Source organism: Sphaeramia orbicularis, chromosome 7 (genome assembly GCF_902148855.1).
Source record: "Sphaeramia orbicularis chromosome 7, fSphaOr1.1, whole genome shotgun sequence".
Classification (NCBI taxonomy): Eukaryota; Metazoa; Chordata; class Actinopteri; order Kurtiformes; family Apogonidae; genus Sphaeramia; species Sphaeramia orbicularis.
Window position 1 is genome coordinate 51,431,933 of NC_043963.1, and position 16,465 is coordinate 51,448,397.

The 16,465-nt window shown below is 41.3% G+C and overlaps 1 protein-coding gene across 1 annotated transcript in view; it reads right to left on the reverse strand.

The window, feature by feature from the left end:
- Nucleotides 1-6,742: 6,742 nt before the first annotated feature.
- The window catches only part of LOC115422980 (mitochondrial carrier homolog 1-like), a 40,824-nt gene continuing 31,101 nt past the window's right edge, over nucleotides 6,743-16,465 (reverse strand). The window contains exons 7-12 of the mRNA XM_030139644.1: nucleotides 14,688-14,747; nucleotides 14,488-14,581; nucleotides 14,295-14,342; nucleotides 14,146-14,213; nucleotides 13,994-14,069; nucleotides 6,743-7,740 (exon numbers count right to left, since the gene is read on the reverse strand). Coding sequence (XP_029995504.1) covers nucleotides 7,666-7,740; nucleotides 13,994-14,069; nucleotides 14,146-14,213; nucleotides 14,295-14,342; nucleotides 14,488-14,581; nucleotides 14,688-14,747 — 421 coding nt within the window. The 3' untranslated portion in view covers nucleotides 6,743-7,665. The remainder of the gene's footprint in view (nucleotides 7,741-13,993; nucleotides 14,070-14,145; nucleotides 14,214-14,294; nucleotides 14,343-14,487; nucleotides 14,582-14,687; nucleotides 14,748-16,465) is intronic.

Consider the following 16,465-nt stretch of genomic DNA (forward strand, 5'->3'; position numbering starts at 1 on the left):
CGTCGATTTTGAATCCCGGGCAGGAATGTCAATCACTCAGTGCTTATAAGAGGACAGAATCCCTCTGAACATTGTGGGTTTTTGAGAGGAGGAGAATTTTTGCGATTGATTTCATTGATTTATAGACAAACAGGGAGAGTGAAGTTAGCAGGTAGTAGGTAGCAGGTAGGTTTAGGTAGATAGTTAACATTAGTTAACTTGCATATGCAGACATCCATACACAGCACATACTGATTGACATATTCACATACACATACATACTTACACATACAGAGCACACATAACATAAAAACAGGCGAGTTAGTGAATGTGTGAAAGTGTGAATGTAAAGTGAGTTTGACAGTGTGTGTGATAGTGAGAGTGAGGAAAGAATAGAGAGGGAGAATGGACGCAAGGCCACCTAAAAGAGCCAGATCGTATGTGTGGGAACACTTCGATCTCATTCAGCCAAAAAAGGTCAAGTGTCTCATCTGTGCTCAGGAGCTGGCCTTTAACAGCAATACGTCTTCAACGCTGAGGCATCTCCGCTCAAAACACCCTGAAACAACACCCAATCCAGCAGCTCCTGCTGCTACTGGAGCTGCTTCTGGAGTCATGGGACTGGGTAAGCTATGTCAACTACCATGTATATGTTTTAAAAATACCAATACCGATATTCAAATTTAAAATATACAAAACAACAATAACACCTTTTTTAAACATTATGTATACTTCTTAAAATTTTCTGGTTTAAAGGGCGACTAGCTGAACTGGATGAGGCCTTGGTGGAAGTGATTGTGCAGGACTGCCTGCCATTTTCAGTGGTTGAGAATAAAGGCTTCAAAGCCTTTATCAACAAGCTTGACCCAATGTATGTCCTGCCCACAAGGCAAGCTTTGAGAGCCATGGTGGAGAGAAAATATGAAGAGGCCAAAGAGAAAACCAAACAGGAGCTGGCAAACACTGTGGCAGTTACCCTGACAGCAGACATGTGGACTTCTATAAATATGGAGGCATTCCTTGGAGTCACCTGTCACCATATCAATGAAGATCTGACTCTTTTATCAGCGCTGTTGGGTGTAACTAAGTTCCCCCAGTCCCACACAGCTGAAAACTTGAAAACTGCAAAGGAACTTCTAATTAATGAATGGGGCCTGAAAAATAAAATCCACTGCCTAATCACCGACAATGCTGCAAATATGGTGGCTTGTGCAAAACTACTAAAAATACGCAACATCCCTCGTTTTGCTCATAGCTTGAATTTGGTGGCAAAAAAGGCACTGGAGGCAACACTAGACCTAGCCGACATCCGCTTGAGAGCAAGAAAAATAGTTGCTTTTTTCAAAAACAGCACAAGGACCAAGGAAAAACTAACAGAAATTCAGGAACAACTGGAGAAACCTCCTCACAAGTTGATACAAGAGGTGGAAACTAGGTGGAACTCCACCTTTTTCATGTTGCAGCTACTGCATGAGCAGCGTGAGCCAGTGGGAGCAGCACTTGCTTCACTTGTGACAGATGTGGCACCACTAACCTGCGTGGACTATGAGGCCGTGGCTGAGTGCCTAGAAGTTCTGGGACCACTGTCTGTTGCCACAACTGAGCTTTCTCATGAGAAAAAAGTGTCTGCATCAAAAGTAATACCCATCATTCGAATGATCCAACATAAAATCACTGAAAAGGCCAATTCCATCAACCATCCTTGCGCAAAGCTCCTCAGTAAAAATCTGTTGCACTTTTTAATGGGACGATGCAGTGTCGAAAACATTCGGGTCCTAGCAGTAGCTACTGTTCTGGACCCAAGATTTAAAACACTGGCCTTTGGAAGTCAAGCCTGTGCACAGGAGGCAGTTTCAAGGGTCACAGCAGAATGTGCAAGGATGAGGAGATCTGAGAATGTCACACCCTCAACATCACAGGTATTAACTTCCACTTTTCTTTATCTTTACTTATATAGGCTGTATAAAATAACTATGGGGGCCTATATGTTCCTTTTTTTATACAGTCCACAACAGACGAAGCTCATCATCCAACAACGGAAGAAGCTGAGTCTGACAACCTGTGGGAACTGCTGGACTGCCGTGTTGGTTGGTTGCATTAGTCTGTATAAAAACATTATTTTCATTCAGATAAAACTTTCTTCTCCATAACCACCTCCTTCTGTTCTGATTTCCTACAAGTGCAACTCAAAGAAACAAAAATGCAACAGCAGAGGCAACAGTGGAAGTGCAACGTTATTTGACCGAGCCCTACCTCTCCAGAGGAGAAGACCCTTTAACAATACTGGAAGTCGAGGGAAGTGGTGTATCCAAATCTTTACAAACTTGCCAAAGGATATCTGCACATGCCCGCTACCTCTGTGCCATGTGAAAGGGTCTTCTCCAAAGCAGGAGAGGTAGTGAGCAAGAAGAGAAAGACTGAAGCCCAAATGTACCAAAATGATTTTGTTTTTAAATAAAAATCTTTAAACCATCCAAACCCTCTTCCCAGTTTCACCAGCATTTTGTTCTTTGTAACTGTTGTCTTAACAGTTCCTAGTTGCACAAGCATTGCACTTTTTTCTGTTTGTTTTTTTTGTAAATATATTTTTGAATTTCTGTTAGTCTTACAAAAGCATGTCCCCAATCCATACAATATTTAATGGCACAATCACATTATAACACAAGAATATCATTAATGTCTTTTAAGAAAGAAGACAAAAAAATTCAAGATTAACACAGACCCTTTATTGGTAAACATACGTAATAGTGCCTTGCTGTTTCCTGACCCTTTTCCCTGTTTCATGCAAATGCTATGTGCACGTCTGGCCAGCAGATGTCGCCATACTTAGTGCTTCGAAACACTGAACCATTTCAACACAATTGCTTCAGATTGATTCAGTGATTCAGAAAGCTTCGGTTTCTCCATCACTATGTAAAAGTACAAGAGACACCAAAAAAAACCCACAATGACATGCTTTTCCACTGTTTTCTGTGCTTGTTGCAGGAGCCCTAAAAGTTGCGTCTTACTCCATCGATACTTAAACCGGAAGTCAGGGGCTGCGTTTTTTAGATTGACAATTATTTCATGAATTTCAGTTGTGGTAGATACTCTGAAAGAGCTTATAGAAGGGTAAGAATTTTTAAGGTATGACAAAGGAGACTGGTCACTCATATCTATTTCTTTTGCCAGAGAGGGTCCAATGTTCACAAAAAAAATCATTAAATTTGTTCACAATGGCTTTTAGATCATATATCTCTAATTCTCCTTCATGAAATTTGGTAGAAAGAGCATTACTTGCTTTTTTTTTGTTTAGAATCTCATCGATTAGTTTCCAGGTGTTTCTTACATTAGTGGATGCAGCTTTAAATTGATCGTGGTAATATTTCCTCTTGGACATACGAATCAAGCTGTTATATTTATTTCTATACACTTTATATCTGTCTAATGTTGTTGGTGTTGGATTCTTTATACATTTCTTGTAAAGTCTATTTTTCCTGTTGGAGGACTTACGCAGGCCTGTTGTGAACCAAGGCCTGTCAATACCCATATTGCACTTTGCTGTGGTTTTTGTTAGTGGGAAACATGTATCAAAATGATAATTGAAAATTTGTAAGAAATTGCAATAAGCAGCATTTGCATCTGTATTTTCATATACCCCTTCCCAGGTTTCGTTAGATAAAGCATATTTAAATCTATTGATATTATCCCTACTAAATTTTCGGTGCCTACGTTTTTCATATTCTGTTTTTTTATCTGTATTACATGCATTTTGTGTGATATAGAATATTGGAAGGTGATTGGAGATATCTATAACTAGTAAACCTGATGTGTGCGAGTTTGATAGAGAGTTCGTCATAATATTATCTATTAACGTTGCTGATTTGTCTGATTCTTGATGGTTTGGTGATAGTCGGGTAAAGGTTGCATGAATATAATATATTTAGAAAATCTGCCGTATATGAATGATTTTCACTTTTAAAAAGGTCAAGATTGAAATCACCAAGTATGTAACAGTTTTTGCCTTCCTCAACAATGAAATCTAAAACCGTTGTCAAGTGACTTATAGTTTTTTATATCTGAGTTCGGAGGACGACGCAGCCTATTATGGTATTTTTTTCCATTGTGGATGAAGTTGAGGGAATTTCAATAAAGACTGATTCAGATTCATCTTGCACTACTTGTACGGCAAGATCCTTTCGCTCTATATATTTTAGGAAGTTGAGACTCCAGTGTTCCTTTTTCCAAATGATGGTTTATACAGGGGTTGGACAAAATAATGGAAACACTTAACATTGTGGCATCATAGAAGGTGTTTCCATTATTTTGTCCAACCCCCGTAGATGTATTTTCATTCATCCCTCTTTATTTCTTAACCATGCTGTGCACTGTTACGTCCGATTTGGGTCCGTATTGAGTTCGGTCTGAGTATGTGCAGATCAGAGTCCTCAATATATATCAGAGTCGTGACACTTCCATAGACTCCCGTTGTCAAAGATAATATGCACCTTCTTCATGGAGGGGCCAATAGTTCCAAACATTGAATGTAATGCCGTCAGAACACATTCATTTCTATTGCGGCTGATCTAGCAACTCCAGCGGTAAGTTATTAAGATATTGTCATCTTTCAAATTATTGAGTGTATTTCCTGTATTAGTGGACATTCATGTTGTAAATTAAAGGTGCAGTATGTAGGAATTATGTTCTAAGTAATTATAAAATGGCCTTGACTGTCACCAGACATTAAGGAATCATGTTAATTTCAAATAATGATATTACTGACAGTAGTAGTCCAGCCAGAATATTTGCCTTTGAAAAGCTAAGTGTCAGCCCCGAAATGATGTTTATATTGTCATTGTGTGTTTTGGTCTGATGCTCCACCCATTCACCTGTCTTCCAATCACCAAGTCAGTAGCCTTTCAGCATCCAGGTTGCCAGTTCCCACTGAGCTGCAGCTGGAACACTTCTGGTCATAAAGAAGTGTCATAAATAAATGTCTGATGTTAAAAAACCTAAAAGGCCTCTCATTATTCCCAAATACGCCGTGACAAAGTGAGAAAACAAGGATATGTATAGGAGATGCTTTTGAAACATGGAGACGGCTGAAAGCAGAGAATAATTTGAAGACCAACGCCGGCTGGTCTGACCACCCAGTAAAAACCACTGAGAGCCGGGGCCGCGGCCTCTTCACCCGGTCCCAGACCGTCAGTCTCTATACCCGGTCCCAGACCAGTGGTGTGTTCTCCTGGGGCCGGGCTGCAGTCTCTTCTCCTGGCCCTGGTGAAGAGACTGCTGGTCCGGGACTGGTGAAGAGACCGGGTACCGGTGTAGGACTTGTCTCTTGTCATGGTAGCTCCTTGTAGTACAGTGTTTTCTGTGGAAGTGACCTCTTCATGTAGCGGTGTATAATCCGAAAGGGGGGGGTTCAGTAGTTCAGTAGTCCAGCGTCCATGGTTAGGTCGGGGGGGGGGGTTATGGTAGTGATCCATGTCACTTGTACCTGCAAAAGTGAAACTTAAGGCTCATTTCTCTTTTCCCTATTTCCTGAATCTTCAAAAACTTTAATTTGAGTGGGCAGAACATTTGTCCTGGCCTATTATATATATACTTATAAGTCTGGTGATGATTTTTTTGTAGGAAATTTATGGTGTGGTGGCAAGGATCAGTGGAAATGCTAGCAGTAGACGCTCATGCTGGATCTGGCAACCCCAAGCCTGGGGGAAGGCGAAGAGGATACCATGCACTACAATATTTTGAATGTGATTGCAGTACCAGTTTTGGCCACAATCTTATATATGACACCTTTAAGTTGTCTTTGGTTAGGGTTTGTACAAATGTATATCTTAAACAACTGTTACATTCGATAGCCAGTTGTAGCCCTATAGTTTACTCTGCCAATAAAAGTTTATTAATGTTGTTATTCACGAGTTAAAAGAAGCGAAACTTTTGTCATTTGGCGTTTGGAAGATCCAACTCATCCTATAAGAATTCTGTTGCGTTTGAGTTCGCTAATGTTGAGCTTTTAATAAGATTAGGGTCCGTGCTAAGGCACTGGTTAATGCCTTATTGTTATCAGAGCAGTGCTTGGCAGCCACACAGTGTTCACAGCTAACCACTGTTTTCTGCTTGTACCTCAGTCCTATAATAGCAAAACTTAAAAATGGTAAATTGTCTATCTCCTTACAAGTACAGTACAACTGCAGAATGAATGAACTTGTAAGGTTAGCACTTCTCATGCAAGTAGCCTACCCAAGCTAACACCAACCTTTCCCCCACTTTTCAAATTAATAAATGCAGTCCTTTCAGTGGTCAACCCCACAACTCAAAAGACAAAACACACACAACAGTGGATACGGTAGTGACACAACGGTTGTGTGTGGTTCATTTTGAGATTTACTATGCTCACTGTTGTTTCTCCTATTAAAGAACATGGGAGCACTTAGTTTGTTTGGACCTATTCAGGCTTATATGAACCACGTGATCCCCGGAGCGGCGACAAGAAAGCGTGTCATAACTCTCTTTACAGGACTCTGCAGAGTGTATATGGCTGACTCCAGCCAAATGGGCCAACTGGGGGCCTGCCCCTAGTGGCCTGACTTATCAGTGCACGGTAAAGTGTTTGGTCATATGGATGGACGGACAGGCAGACAGAGAGACAGACAGACAGATGTCCAACTGATGACAATACCCTGTGGCCAGTGTGGCCGAGGGTAAAAATGTCATACCAAACAAAAGGCACTAGGAATATTCCAAGTATAGCATACATTCACTCATTTTTTTTCAGAATTCCATGGGGACAAACATCATAGGCAGCTTTAACATGCAGTTTTAATGGTGAATTTCGCAGCAATACGTTGTCCTTCCATGCACTGAAATCATGCATACTTTCCCAAAATTAGCTCAGGTTTTTAGAATACAAAAAATAGTGGCACTCTGTACACAATGGCCACTCGACTCTGTGTGTATTAAAAGGATAATGTTCACATCATGTAATCATTTCCCATCTACCTCTTTGATAAGCAATTGAAGATATAATGAACAGTGAAAATCAAGTTCCTTAAAACCGTGCAAATTCTCAGTTTAAATACTTGACATGTTTTCTATACTCTATTGTGAATAAAATATGGCTTTATCAGATTTACAAAGCATTAAAAACATTTTATTTTCATTTTACACGTCACAATTTTTTTGGACTTGGGGCTGGGGTTATTTCTCAATTTGATATGTATGCATTAAAGGTAAAGTAACTAATTCCTTTGACCGACTGTTGGTCAAGCCACACCCTACCCTGAAAAGCTATACACAGAATGGACAGTTGGCATATTTTTAAGAGATACGGAATTGACTTTCCCAAATGTATTGGACTAGGATCACTGACCTGTAAGGACCGTCTTAAAGGTCCATCTTTAAGGACCTACACAGCTGCTGAAATTATAAAATGAGGACTGCATCATGTTCAGAATGCTCCGTAGCTGCAGTTGGAGACTGATATTGAATCACAGTCTCAGATCTGCGCGGTTAGATCTGAACTTTGTTTGAACATCTACAAAGAGCAACTTCTGACAAAAGTGAACAGAATCTCACAGAACTAATAAGTTCAGAGGCACTCTGAGCAGAGTCTCTGCAGGGTCCTTCATGCCACTGTATCGGCGTAGCCAGGACAGATTGCAGGAGGAAGAAGACCAGTCCACACAATTGATGGTGATGTTAGTCCTCGATGGTGGCCACAAAGGTCACAGGAACCCGACGGAAAAAGAAGCTAGATCCTCTGAACAGGTTGCCCTGTGTGCAGGAGATAAAATGCAACACCTAAAGTTACAACACAAGCACATACACACATTTGTACATTCTTTGGAATTTTTTTTTTTTTGAGTATTTTTTCATATTAGTTTAAGTTTGCATTTTCGAGTTGTAAAACAAAACATACATGTATTTACCCCAAAGGTGCATTTTAGTCAGTCAAGTAAACTTCAGTCACAAGATTGCCCACAGTAATGATAATATGATTATTTCACTGAAATGTGTAGTCCTACTGTAAATGAACCCAACCACAGTACAATTTGACATGGGCTAGGCCTGGGTGATCTTGGACCATGATCAATCTTAATGTGTCACATGATCAAGTCTTTAGAGGGATTGTACAGATTATTTAACTGAAAACTAAATACTTGGACGTTTAAAACTTTCTTACTCAGCTAACATTCATTTTAACCGACCAGTTTGTGAGTGTAACCACAGTGTTTTACAGAGAGCAACTGCACAAACCTATGGGTTTGCAGCAATGATGTCGCCAACAAGGTCACTGGGCTGGAGAGAAACCACCATCACAGCCAATACAATCAGCCAGCCTGCTCTCATCAGCATCAAACTGGGAACTGTGGCATGACTTGGACTATGTAACACCAACCTCCTTGAGACCAGATGTGGTGCTGACATCTGCTTCTTCTAAGCAGGTCCTGTTGCGGGAACTGACAGGGAGGACTGCATTGAAGAAGCAAATGAGCACAAACGGCTCATGTACCATGACCTCACAGAGGGGTATCAGAGCTGGAAAGCTCACTGTGAGCCAGTAGAGGTGGGATATAGAGGCTTTGCTGCATGCTCCCTGTGCAAGACCTGCACCCTTTTTGGCATCACCAAAGCTGTGAGGAGGAGAGCCATCAAATCCAGGAGATCACAGAGAGGTGGATCACTTGAGGTGGATTTGGATTAAAAGGTCCGTAAAGTGGGCCAATGCTGCTGGGACACAAGTCAGGCTTGGATCAACCCCATGTGACTGGCCTAGCCTGGCCCTTTAAGAACTTGGCACTGTGGGTAACCTTGGAGTCATTGTCCTGAATGTTTTGGTGCTTAGCACTCTCTTCTGCTTACAGCTACTCTACACTATATAACTCTGCCACATTATGTTCAATAATAAAAGTTGCACTGATTAACAAATACAACCACATGCCCAGCCTCTATACTATGGTTAGGAGATCACTGGGCAGAAAAGGCAACTGGGGAAGAAAAAGCAGCACTGGGGGCTCATGTCCAGAATTCGTCTTCTGAAAAGACCAGAGAAACGTGAGGGACCGTGCCGAGGGACAGAATGGTGGCGCCTGTTTACATTGGTAACAGCAGAGTGAATATGAAAAGACAATCTAAGGTAACAGAACATAATTTGAGCACAAATCTGTTTTGGTCAAAGATGATAGAGACTGCTAGAGCTACTTTGACCCAAGCTAATGACTTTAATGGAAACAAAACCAACCTGTTTTGGACTAGCAGAATGAGCACCGTGCAGAATGAGTAATGTGGGCAGGTGCAGCTGCAAGGGATGACATGGCAGCGCACTTCGCCGTCATTGCAACACAAACCCCTTCATTATATCTGTATACATGGCTGATTGTCAGACCACATCACGCTTGCCGCTCTAAGCCGTAGGCTGAGATCTTGTATCTTGCCGTCAAGCCTCCGTACAGCCAGATGTACGTGATGTATGTGTGCAAGAACGGGGTGATTCAGGTTGACCTGGCCTGAGGCCAGTAGAGTCAGGTTTCTATCTGGTGTACGGCTGCTGAGCTGGTTTTATATGTTTCTATCTGGCTAACTGCTGCTGAGCAGGTTTATATAGGTTTCTATCTAGTTTACTGCTGCTGAGCTGGTTTATATACGTTTCTATCTGGTGTACTGCTGCTGAGCTGGTTCAAATATGTTTTTATCAGGTTAACTGTAGGCTGTTTAGTGCATCTCCTCTCACATAACACATCAGTTCTTGTGCTGCTGAAATTTGATTACCAGTAGGGACAAATAATACTGAACTCAGAATTATTGTTAAAATATTGTTGAGCATGTGTAACTGTAATTGTAGTGCAACCTCTTTTTCAGTAACGCATAACCACAACTAGATATTTAATGTTATGTTGAACAATCACTGGTACAGCTAATTGTTTGTCTGCTAAAGCTACATGTTTTGCTTGTACTGTACAATAACAGGTAACTCTGTTCTACCTTTGTCCGGTTGCTCTTAGAAAATATTTGCAGCAGTCCCAAGGAGCTGCTGGAGAGGGGACTTCTGCTCCCACATCTACACCACTCTCTGAAGAATATAAGTTTATACAACTAGTGGCATTGTACCTGCGGTGCCATTGTACGATAGCGCCCTCCCGTGGTGCAACAGCGGTATTACACCCATATGCCCTCCTGTGCTGCAACATCGGGACATTGATCGGACACACACGCGTCAGAGACACATGCACAGGACACAGAAATATCCATTATAGTAGGATTATTGTGGTCTTTGATACACAGCTATGTTGTAATTTTAACGGATGTTGCTGTTGTATATATATCCTTACTTAAGAATTGTTATCGATATTTCTATGTGCATATTTGTTTGATTTGCTTGCAGCAGGTGAAGGAACCAACAGACCATGCACTGTCACTATTCAACAGCTTCAGGACACCCCATCAGCTTTCCCAAAAAGAGAAGTTGGTGGAAGTTGCCATCACCACCACTTCTACAGACAATTAGAGAATGGAGAGAGGATCAAAAGAAGGTGGGTGGTCTGGGTGGTTTATTCTAAGAATAGAAATAGTTTACTGGTTCTGTTGCAAGCTCTTCTCCCTAAAAAACATTCAAATTAATCGATGATGGGGTTAATGACTGGAAAATATGCATGGAAATACTCAAAACTCATGAGAACAGCCCAGAAAATTCTCGGCACATGACATGGAAATAACTGGAGACTCCTATAATGCACAGAATGCAACAATAGACAAAGTAGAAATGGCACTAATAGATGATGAGAGGAGGTGGTGTGAAATTGAGCATGGCACCTTTTTAATTCATATTATGTAGCAATGCACAGAACCTGTACTGGAAGGATTTTTTTATTTATACTGTTTAACTCATTGTATATAAGTGTGGATTGTTTGTTTGAGAAATAATTAAACAGCAAAGATGTGTAAGATCGCTGTTGTCCCAGAATTCCTCTTTGGTGGTGTGTGGGGTGGGGGCGGGCAGTCAAATCCATATCTCACCTAGGGCGCCAAAATGGCTAAACCCAGCCCTGCTCCCAGGCTGTGTGTGGACAACAGGCTCCTGAATAAAAGGAGCATTAAGGACGCTTATCCACTGCCACAGATCCAGGACATTCTCGACACCTTGTCCACTGCCAGGTTATTCAGCACACTCAACTTAACTTCAGGGTACTGGCAAGTAGAGATGACACCTAGGGCTTGTACAGCCGCAGCCTTTTGTACATGAAAGGGACCCTCTGAATGGAATGGAATGTCCTTTGGACTACATAATGTTTCGGCCACTTTCCAAAGACGTATAAGCCGGGTCTTAGTGGGGCTGCAGTGGGAGACATGTCTAGTATATGTAGATGACATAGCGGTGCTGGGGCAGGACACTTCTCAAATGCTAGGCCGTCTAGAAAAGGTCTTTCAGGCAAACTTGAAACTGCAAAAACTTGAAGGTGCTGCCTGTTTCGGGAGGAGGTGGCCTACCTGGGACACATCGTTTCTGCCAATGGCATCGCCACTGACCCCCAGAAGACTGACAAAGTCAGAGACTAGGCGACACCTAGAAATGTGTCTGAAGTCAGACAGTTTGTAGGCCTGACCTCCTACTACTGATGTTTCATTCCAGATTTTACCACGGTAGCTAAGCTATTACATAAACTAAGAAACATGCCCATTTTAGCTGGACTGCCCAATGCTAGTGGGCATTTGACAAACTGAAGAGACTGTTTCACATCCATGCCTGTTCTGGCCTACCCCCTCGACAAAGGGGAGATGTTTCTTGACACTAATGCTAGTGACTGTGGGATTGGAGCGGTCCTCTCCCAAGTCCAGGGCAGGCAGGAGTGTTAGCTTATGGGAGCAGGCAACTGACAGCTGTAGAGCAAAACTACTGCACAACCCATAGAGAGCTACTTGCAGTTGTAGATTTCATGTCCTTTTTACTGGGCACCCCTTTAATGTCTGAAATGATCACAGCAGCCTGCACTGGTTGACCAGACTAAGAGAACCTGAGGGTCATCTGGTGCACTGGCTGGAGAAGCTGGCTGAATATGATTTCAATGTTGGTCACCATCGGAATGGTGCTGGACCACAGGCTAACTTTTTGAGTCTCAGGTGGATGCTGTATGTAAAAAGGCTCATCAGAGGATGTATTTTTACCGTAAACTTTGCAGTTTCAAAGTGGATAACACTTTTATGAAAATGTTTTATTCTTGTTTTATTGAGTCTGTGCTGACCTTTTCTTTTATCCACTGGTATGGGCTGCTTACCGTTAAAAATAGGAACAGGTTGCACGGCATCACTAAAGTGAGCAGCAAAATTGCTGGCACCACACTCACTGATCTGACTGTGTTGTACCAGAGTCGGACTCTGAAGAAGGCTCAGTCAGTCCTGGATGATCCCAGTCATCCCCTCTACGATGTGTTCAGGTTGCTTCCATCAGGTCGCAGATACAGTATTCCTAAATGTAGGACCAATAGGATGAGGAATTCTTTGGTTCCGGCAGCCATTGTTCTGCTGAACAATTCTTTATAATGTTGGTGCCATTGTTTTTAATGGGTTATTTAATGTATTTATTGTTGGTTTGTTGTCCGTGTGAAACTGCTGGCTGCAGAACAAATTGCCCCTCGGGGATAATAAAGTTTACCTTGACCTTGATCCAGGCAAAATACATAAAAACGCAGATGCGCTCTCCAGGCGGCTGTGTCATGAGTCCTGCCCTTGCACTTTACCAGACCCTGAGCTCAGCAGCGACCAGTGCCAGGACAAAGCAGTACAGTGTGACCCATCTGAGTTCCCAACAGTTTTCCCATTCACCATAGGGTGGACTATAGTGGGGGTGGTGGGGACTGAGCCAGAGTTTCCTGTAGCGGTGGGTGACATAAACAACAGCTGTGCTTCCTCATGTCCAAGTATCCATAGAGTGAGTGAGTCACTAAAAACTAGTTTGTTTCAGGACTGGACGCTAGAGCAACTAAGCACAGCCCAAAAGACTGACCCTGATATTGCACCACTTTGGCAATGGGTAGATAGTGGGGGGAACTATCCATCTTGGTCCGCCGTCAAAGCCTACTGGTCACAGTGGAAGAGGCTATACATGAGTTTTGTTGAGGAACTATTTCTGTCCTGAAGGTAAAAGGTTTTACTCACAAGTCCTCCATAATAGATATGCTAGTCTGAAAATGCTTTTGGTCCATTATAACACTGACAGGAAAAGATAGGCCACAATACAGATATGTAATGGAATACTGCACCTGTATGACAGCAAAATGTGCATATGTTTAATTTATCTAGATATTATAAGTTTGGAAAAATGTCAAATAACAACAAGCTATCTGCAGACAGGTTTTGGGGCGGCCATGGCTCAGATGGTAGAGCAGGTCGTCCAATAACCAAAGGGTTGGTGGTTCGAATCCCGCTCTGTCCATGTGCTGTTGTGTCCTTGGGCAAGACACTTCACCCCACTTGCCTCCAGCGCTGCTATTTACACTGGTGTATGAATGTGTGTGACTGTTCGGTGGTGGTCAGGCACAGATTGGCAGCCATGCTTCCATCAGCCTGCCCCAGGGCAGCTGTGGCTACAGATGTAGTTTACCACCACCAGAGGGAGAATGTGAGAGTGAATGAATAATGGATCCTCTGTACGTGCTTTGAGTATGCGTTCATAAAAAAGCATTATATAAATCTAATCCATTATTATTAGGCTTCTAGTCAGAAAAAGCCAACACACAGCCTTGGCCAACACTAGAGGAAAATATTGGTATGGTTGTTTTGTAGAAACTTTCTTGTATTAGGATGAGGGTGAGAAAATTGTGATTCAGACCATGGTTTTACCTCCAAAGATTCACATATGATCTTTTGGCAAAATCACCCAAACCTAGTTATGAGTGTTGGACCACGACCACCTTTTTTGGTCAGAAAAAAACAAGATTGGCTGTTTAGTTTGCACCATGTTCCAGGAAAAATTTGAAAATGTAATCATCTTTCACCTGTTAGAAACTATCATTATACTGAATGTGAACTCTACCTTTTGGCTCAGGTGATTCCAACAATGCAGCCATGACTTGAAAACAGGCGAGTAAGGAGGAAGACCTGCAGCCAGACTGATGAGACACACACAATCAACATGTTGCTGACAGCTGATCAGAGAAGGAAATCACATTCAGAAGAGCTGCTCACCCACAGTTGTTGACTGCCATGAGATCAGCCACCAACATGAATGGGTATGTTAGAACACTCACTGCAATCTATGAAACAAACTACATTAATACAAAGTTCAAAAGAACATGACAAAAACACTTCATGTAACAGTCTGACGTAGACCTTACCCCCATTACAAACTTTGTGTAGCTCCTGACCGCAGAGGCTTGGCTGAACTGAATCATAAACACATAGACTGTTAAACTCAAATAAAAATTCATTTCTCTAACAGCATGGGGAACACAACAGTGGATTTCCACTCAGACATCTGGTTCTTAAGACAGATATGCATCCTTTTAAGTGACAGTTGTCTGAACTTACATTTTCGTCAACAGCATAAGTGTTAATGAAATGAGCAAGCAGGTTGCAGCACCACAGGAACATGACTTCTCCCAGAACATGAGGTACAAGACCGCTGCATGCACAGGAACACACAAAGAAGCAAAGGTTACCATCCCTTCAGGGTAAGGTTTAGTATAATACTAAGGTGATAAACTGTTAAATGCGGAAGTAGGACTCACACATAGAATCCTGCAAGTCCTTCCTCCTTAAAAATCTGGATAATACAATGGAACATCCCGCTGTAAGAGTGACACAAACGCCATTATTGTGCATTCTTTTGATGGGAATTATTTCTCATAAATTATATCGAGCCGTCACGAAAAAATATGAAATAAAAAATGCTTAAAATATCAAGGCACTCAGTTCAAGTTTCTTGCTTAAATTACTATACATAAAAAATGGGCTTAATGTGGTCAAAGCAGGAGCATCTGTGCATCATTAAAAAATAAATATAAATATGGTTGATTCATACAGCAGGCTACACCTATTCAAGACATGGACGACTGGAATCTAGGCAAGAAGAAAAGCAGATAATTTAAAATGTAAAAAAACAAAACAACAACCTGTTTACAAATAAATAGATGAAACAGTAAATCCTTTTAACTTAAATATGGAGAAAAACATGCACAGGTTAGATTCTCTGTTCTGTTTCATTTTTTTCAGTACCTTAAAACAAAATGACATGACAGAGCTGGGATGGGCCATAAAAACATAATGACCACAATTGAATTTTATATTTTATTGTGATAATGCCCACCATGCATTATCTATTATTTGAAAACAATTTTATCTTGCAATAATTACCATTAGTACTTTTTTGTTGCTGTTTTAAAAAAATATTCAATGTTCTGATAATTGATTTATGATAAGACTTTCAAACCACAAATAACCATCTTTTACACCATTATCTTTGTACAATGTTTATTGAAAACAAATCATCTTTTACATCTTTTAAATTTTTTGACTTGTTGCATCTTTTGTTGTTTGTGTCTTTTTTTAAAAATCTCAAATAGTTTTTCTTCTTGTTATGTATACCAACAGACAAATGCAGAATATTTGACCCACAGACAGTTAAGTAGTGGTATAGTAAACATAATTGTAACAAATTGGCGTTACATTGTTTTCATCTTGTTTTTTATAAATCACTTAAAACTAGGGTGACATGGTGGTGCAGTGGTTAGCACTCGTGCCTCACAGCAAGAAGGTCCTGGGTTCGATTCCAACACCAGTCGACGGGGTGGAACCTTGTTCTCCCCGTGTAATCGGTTAATCTAAATTGCATAGGTGTGCATGTGAGAGTGATTGTCTCTATATGTCAGCCCTTCGATGAACTGGCAAAATTTCCAGGGTGTACCCCGCCTTCGGCCGTAAGTAGCTGGGATAGGCTCCAAGCAACCCCCGTGACCCTAGTGAGGATAAAGCAGGTTCAGAAAATGAATGAATGAATGAACTTAAAACTACAAATAACTGTAGTTTGTTCCCCTTTCACTCAAAACCAACACTCTGCATTGTTTTTACTTTTATTTAATCTTTATTTTAACCAAGTAAATTAGTTGACAACTGATTTGCATTTTTAATAGCAACCTGGACATACAGAGACGAACAACCAATCACTCTTACGTTCACAACTATGGGCAATTTATATTAACCAATTAATATACTAGTGCATGTCTTTGGATGGTGGGAGGAAGCCAGAGTACCCTAAGAGAACCCACACAAACATGGGGAGAACATGCAAACTCCACACAGAAAGGTTCCTGATGTTGGAATTAGGGATGTAAACAATTGGTCAACTATCAATTAATTGTCAATAAGAATTTGCTCGATTAAATTATTAATTGTTGGTTAATTGCAGTTTTCTATGTCCTGTCCAAAGGCTGCTGGTTTGTCTGTGCTGCAACGCCAGGGCTGGGATAGCTGGTCATTGAACTGGATGATGGCGTTGAGTTAGAATCAC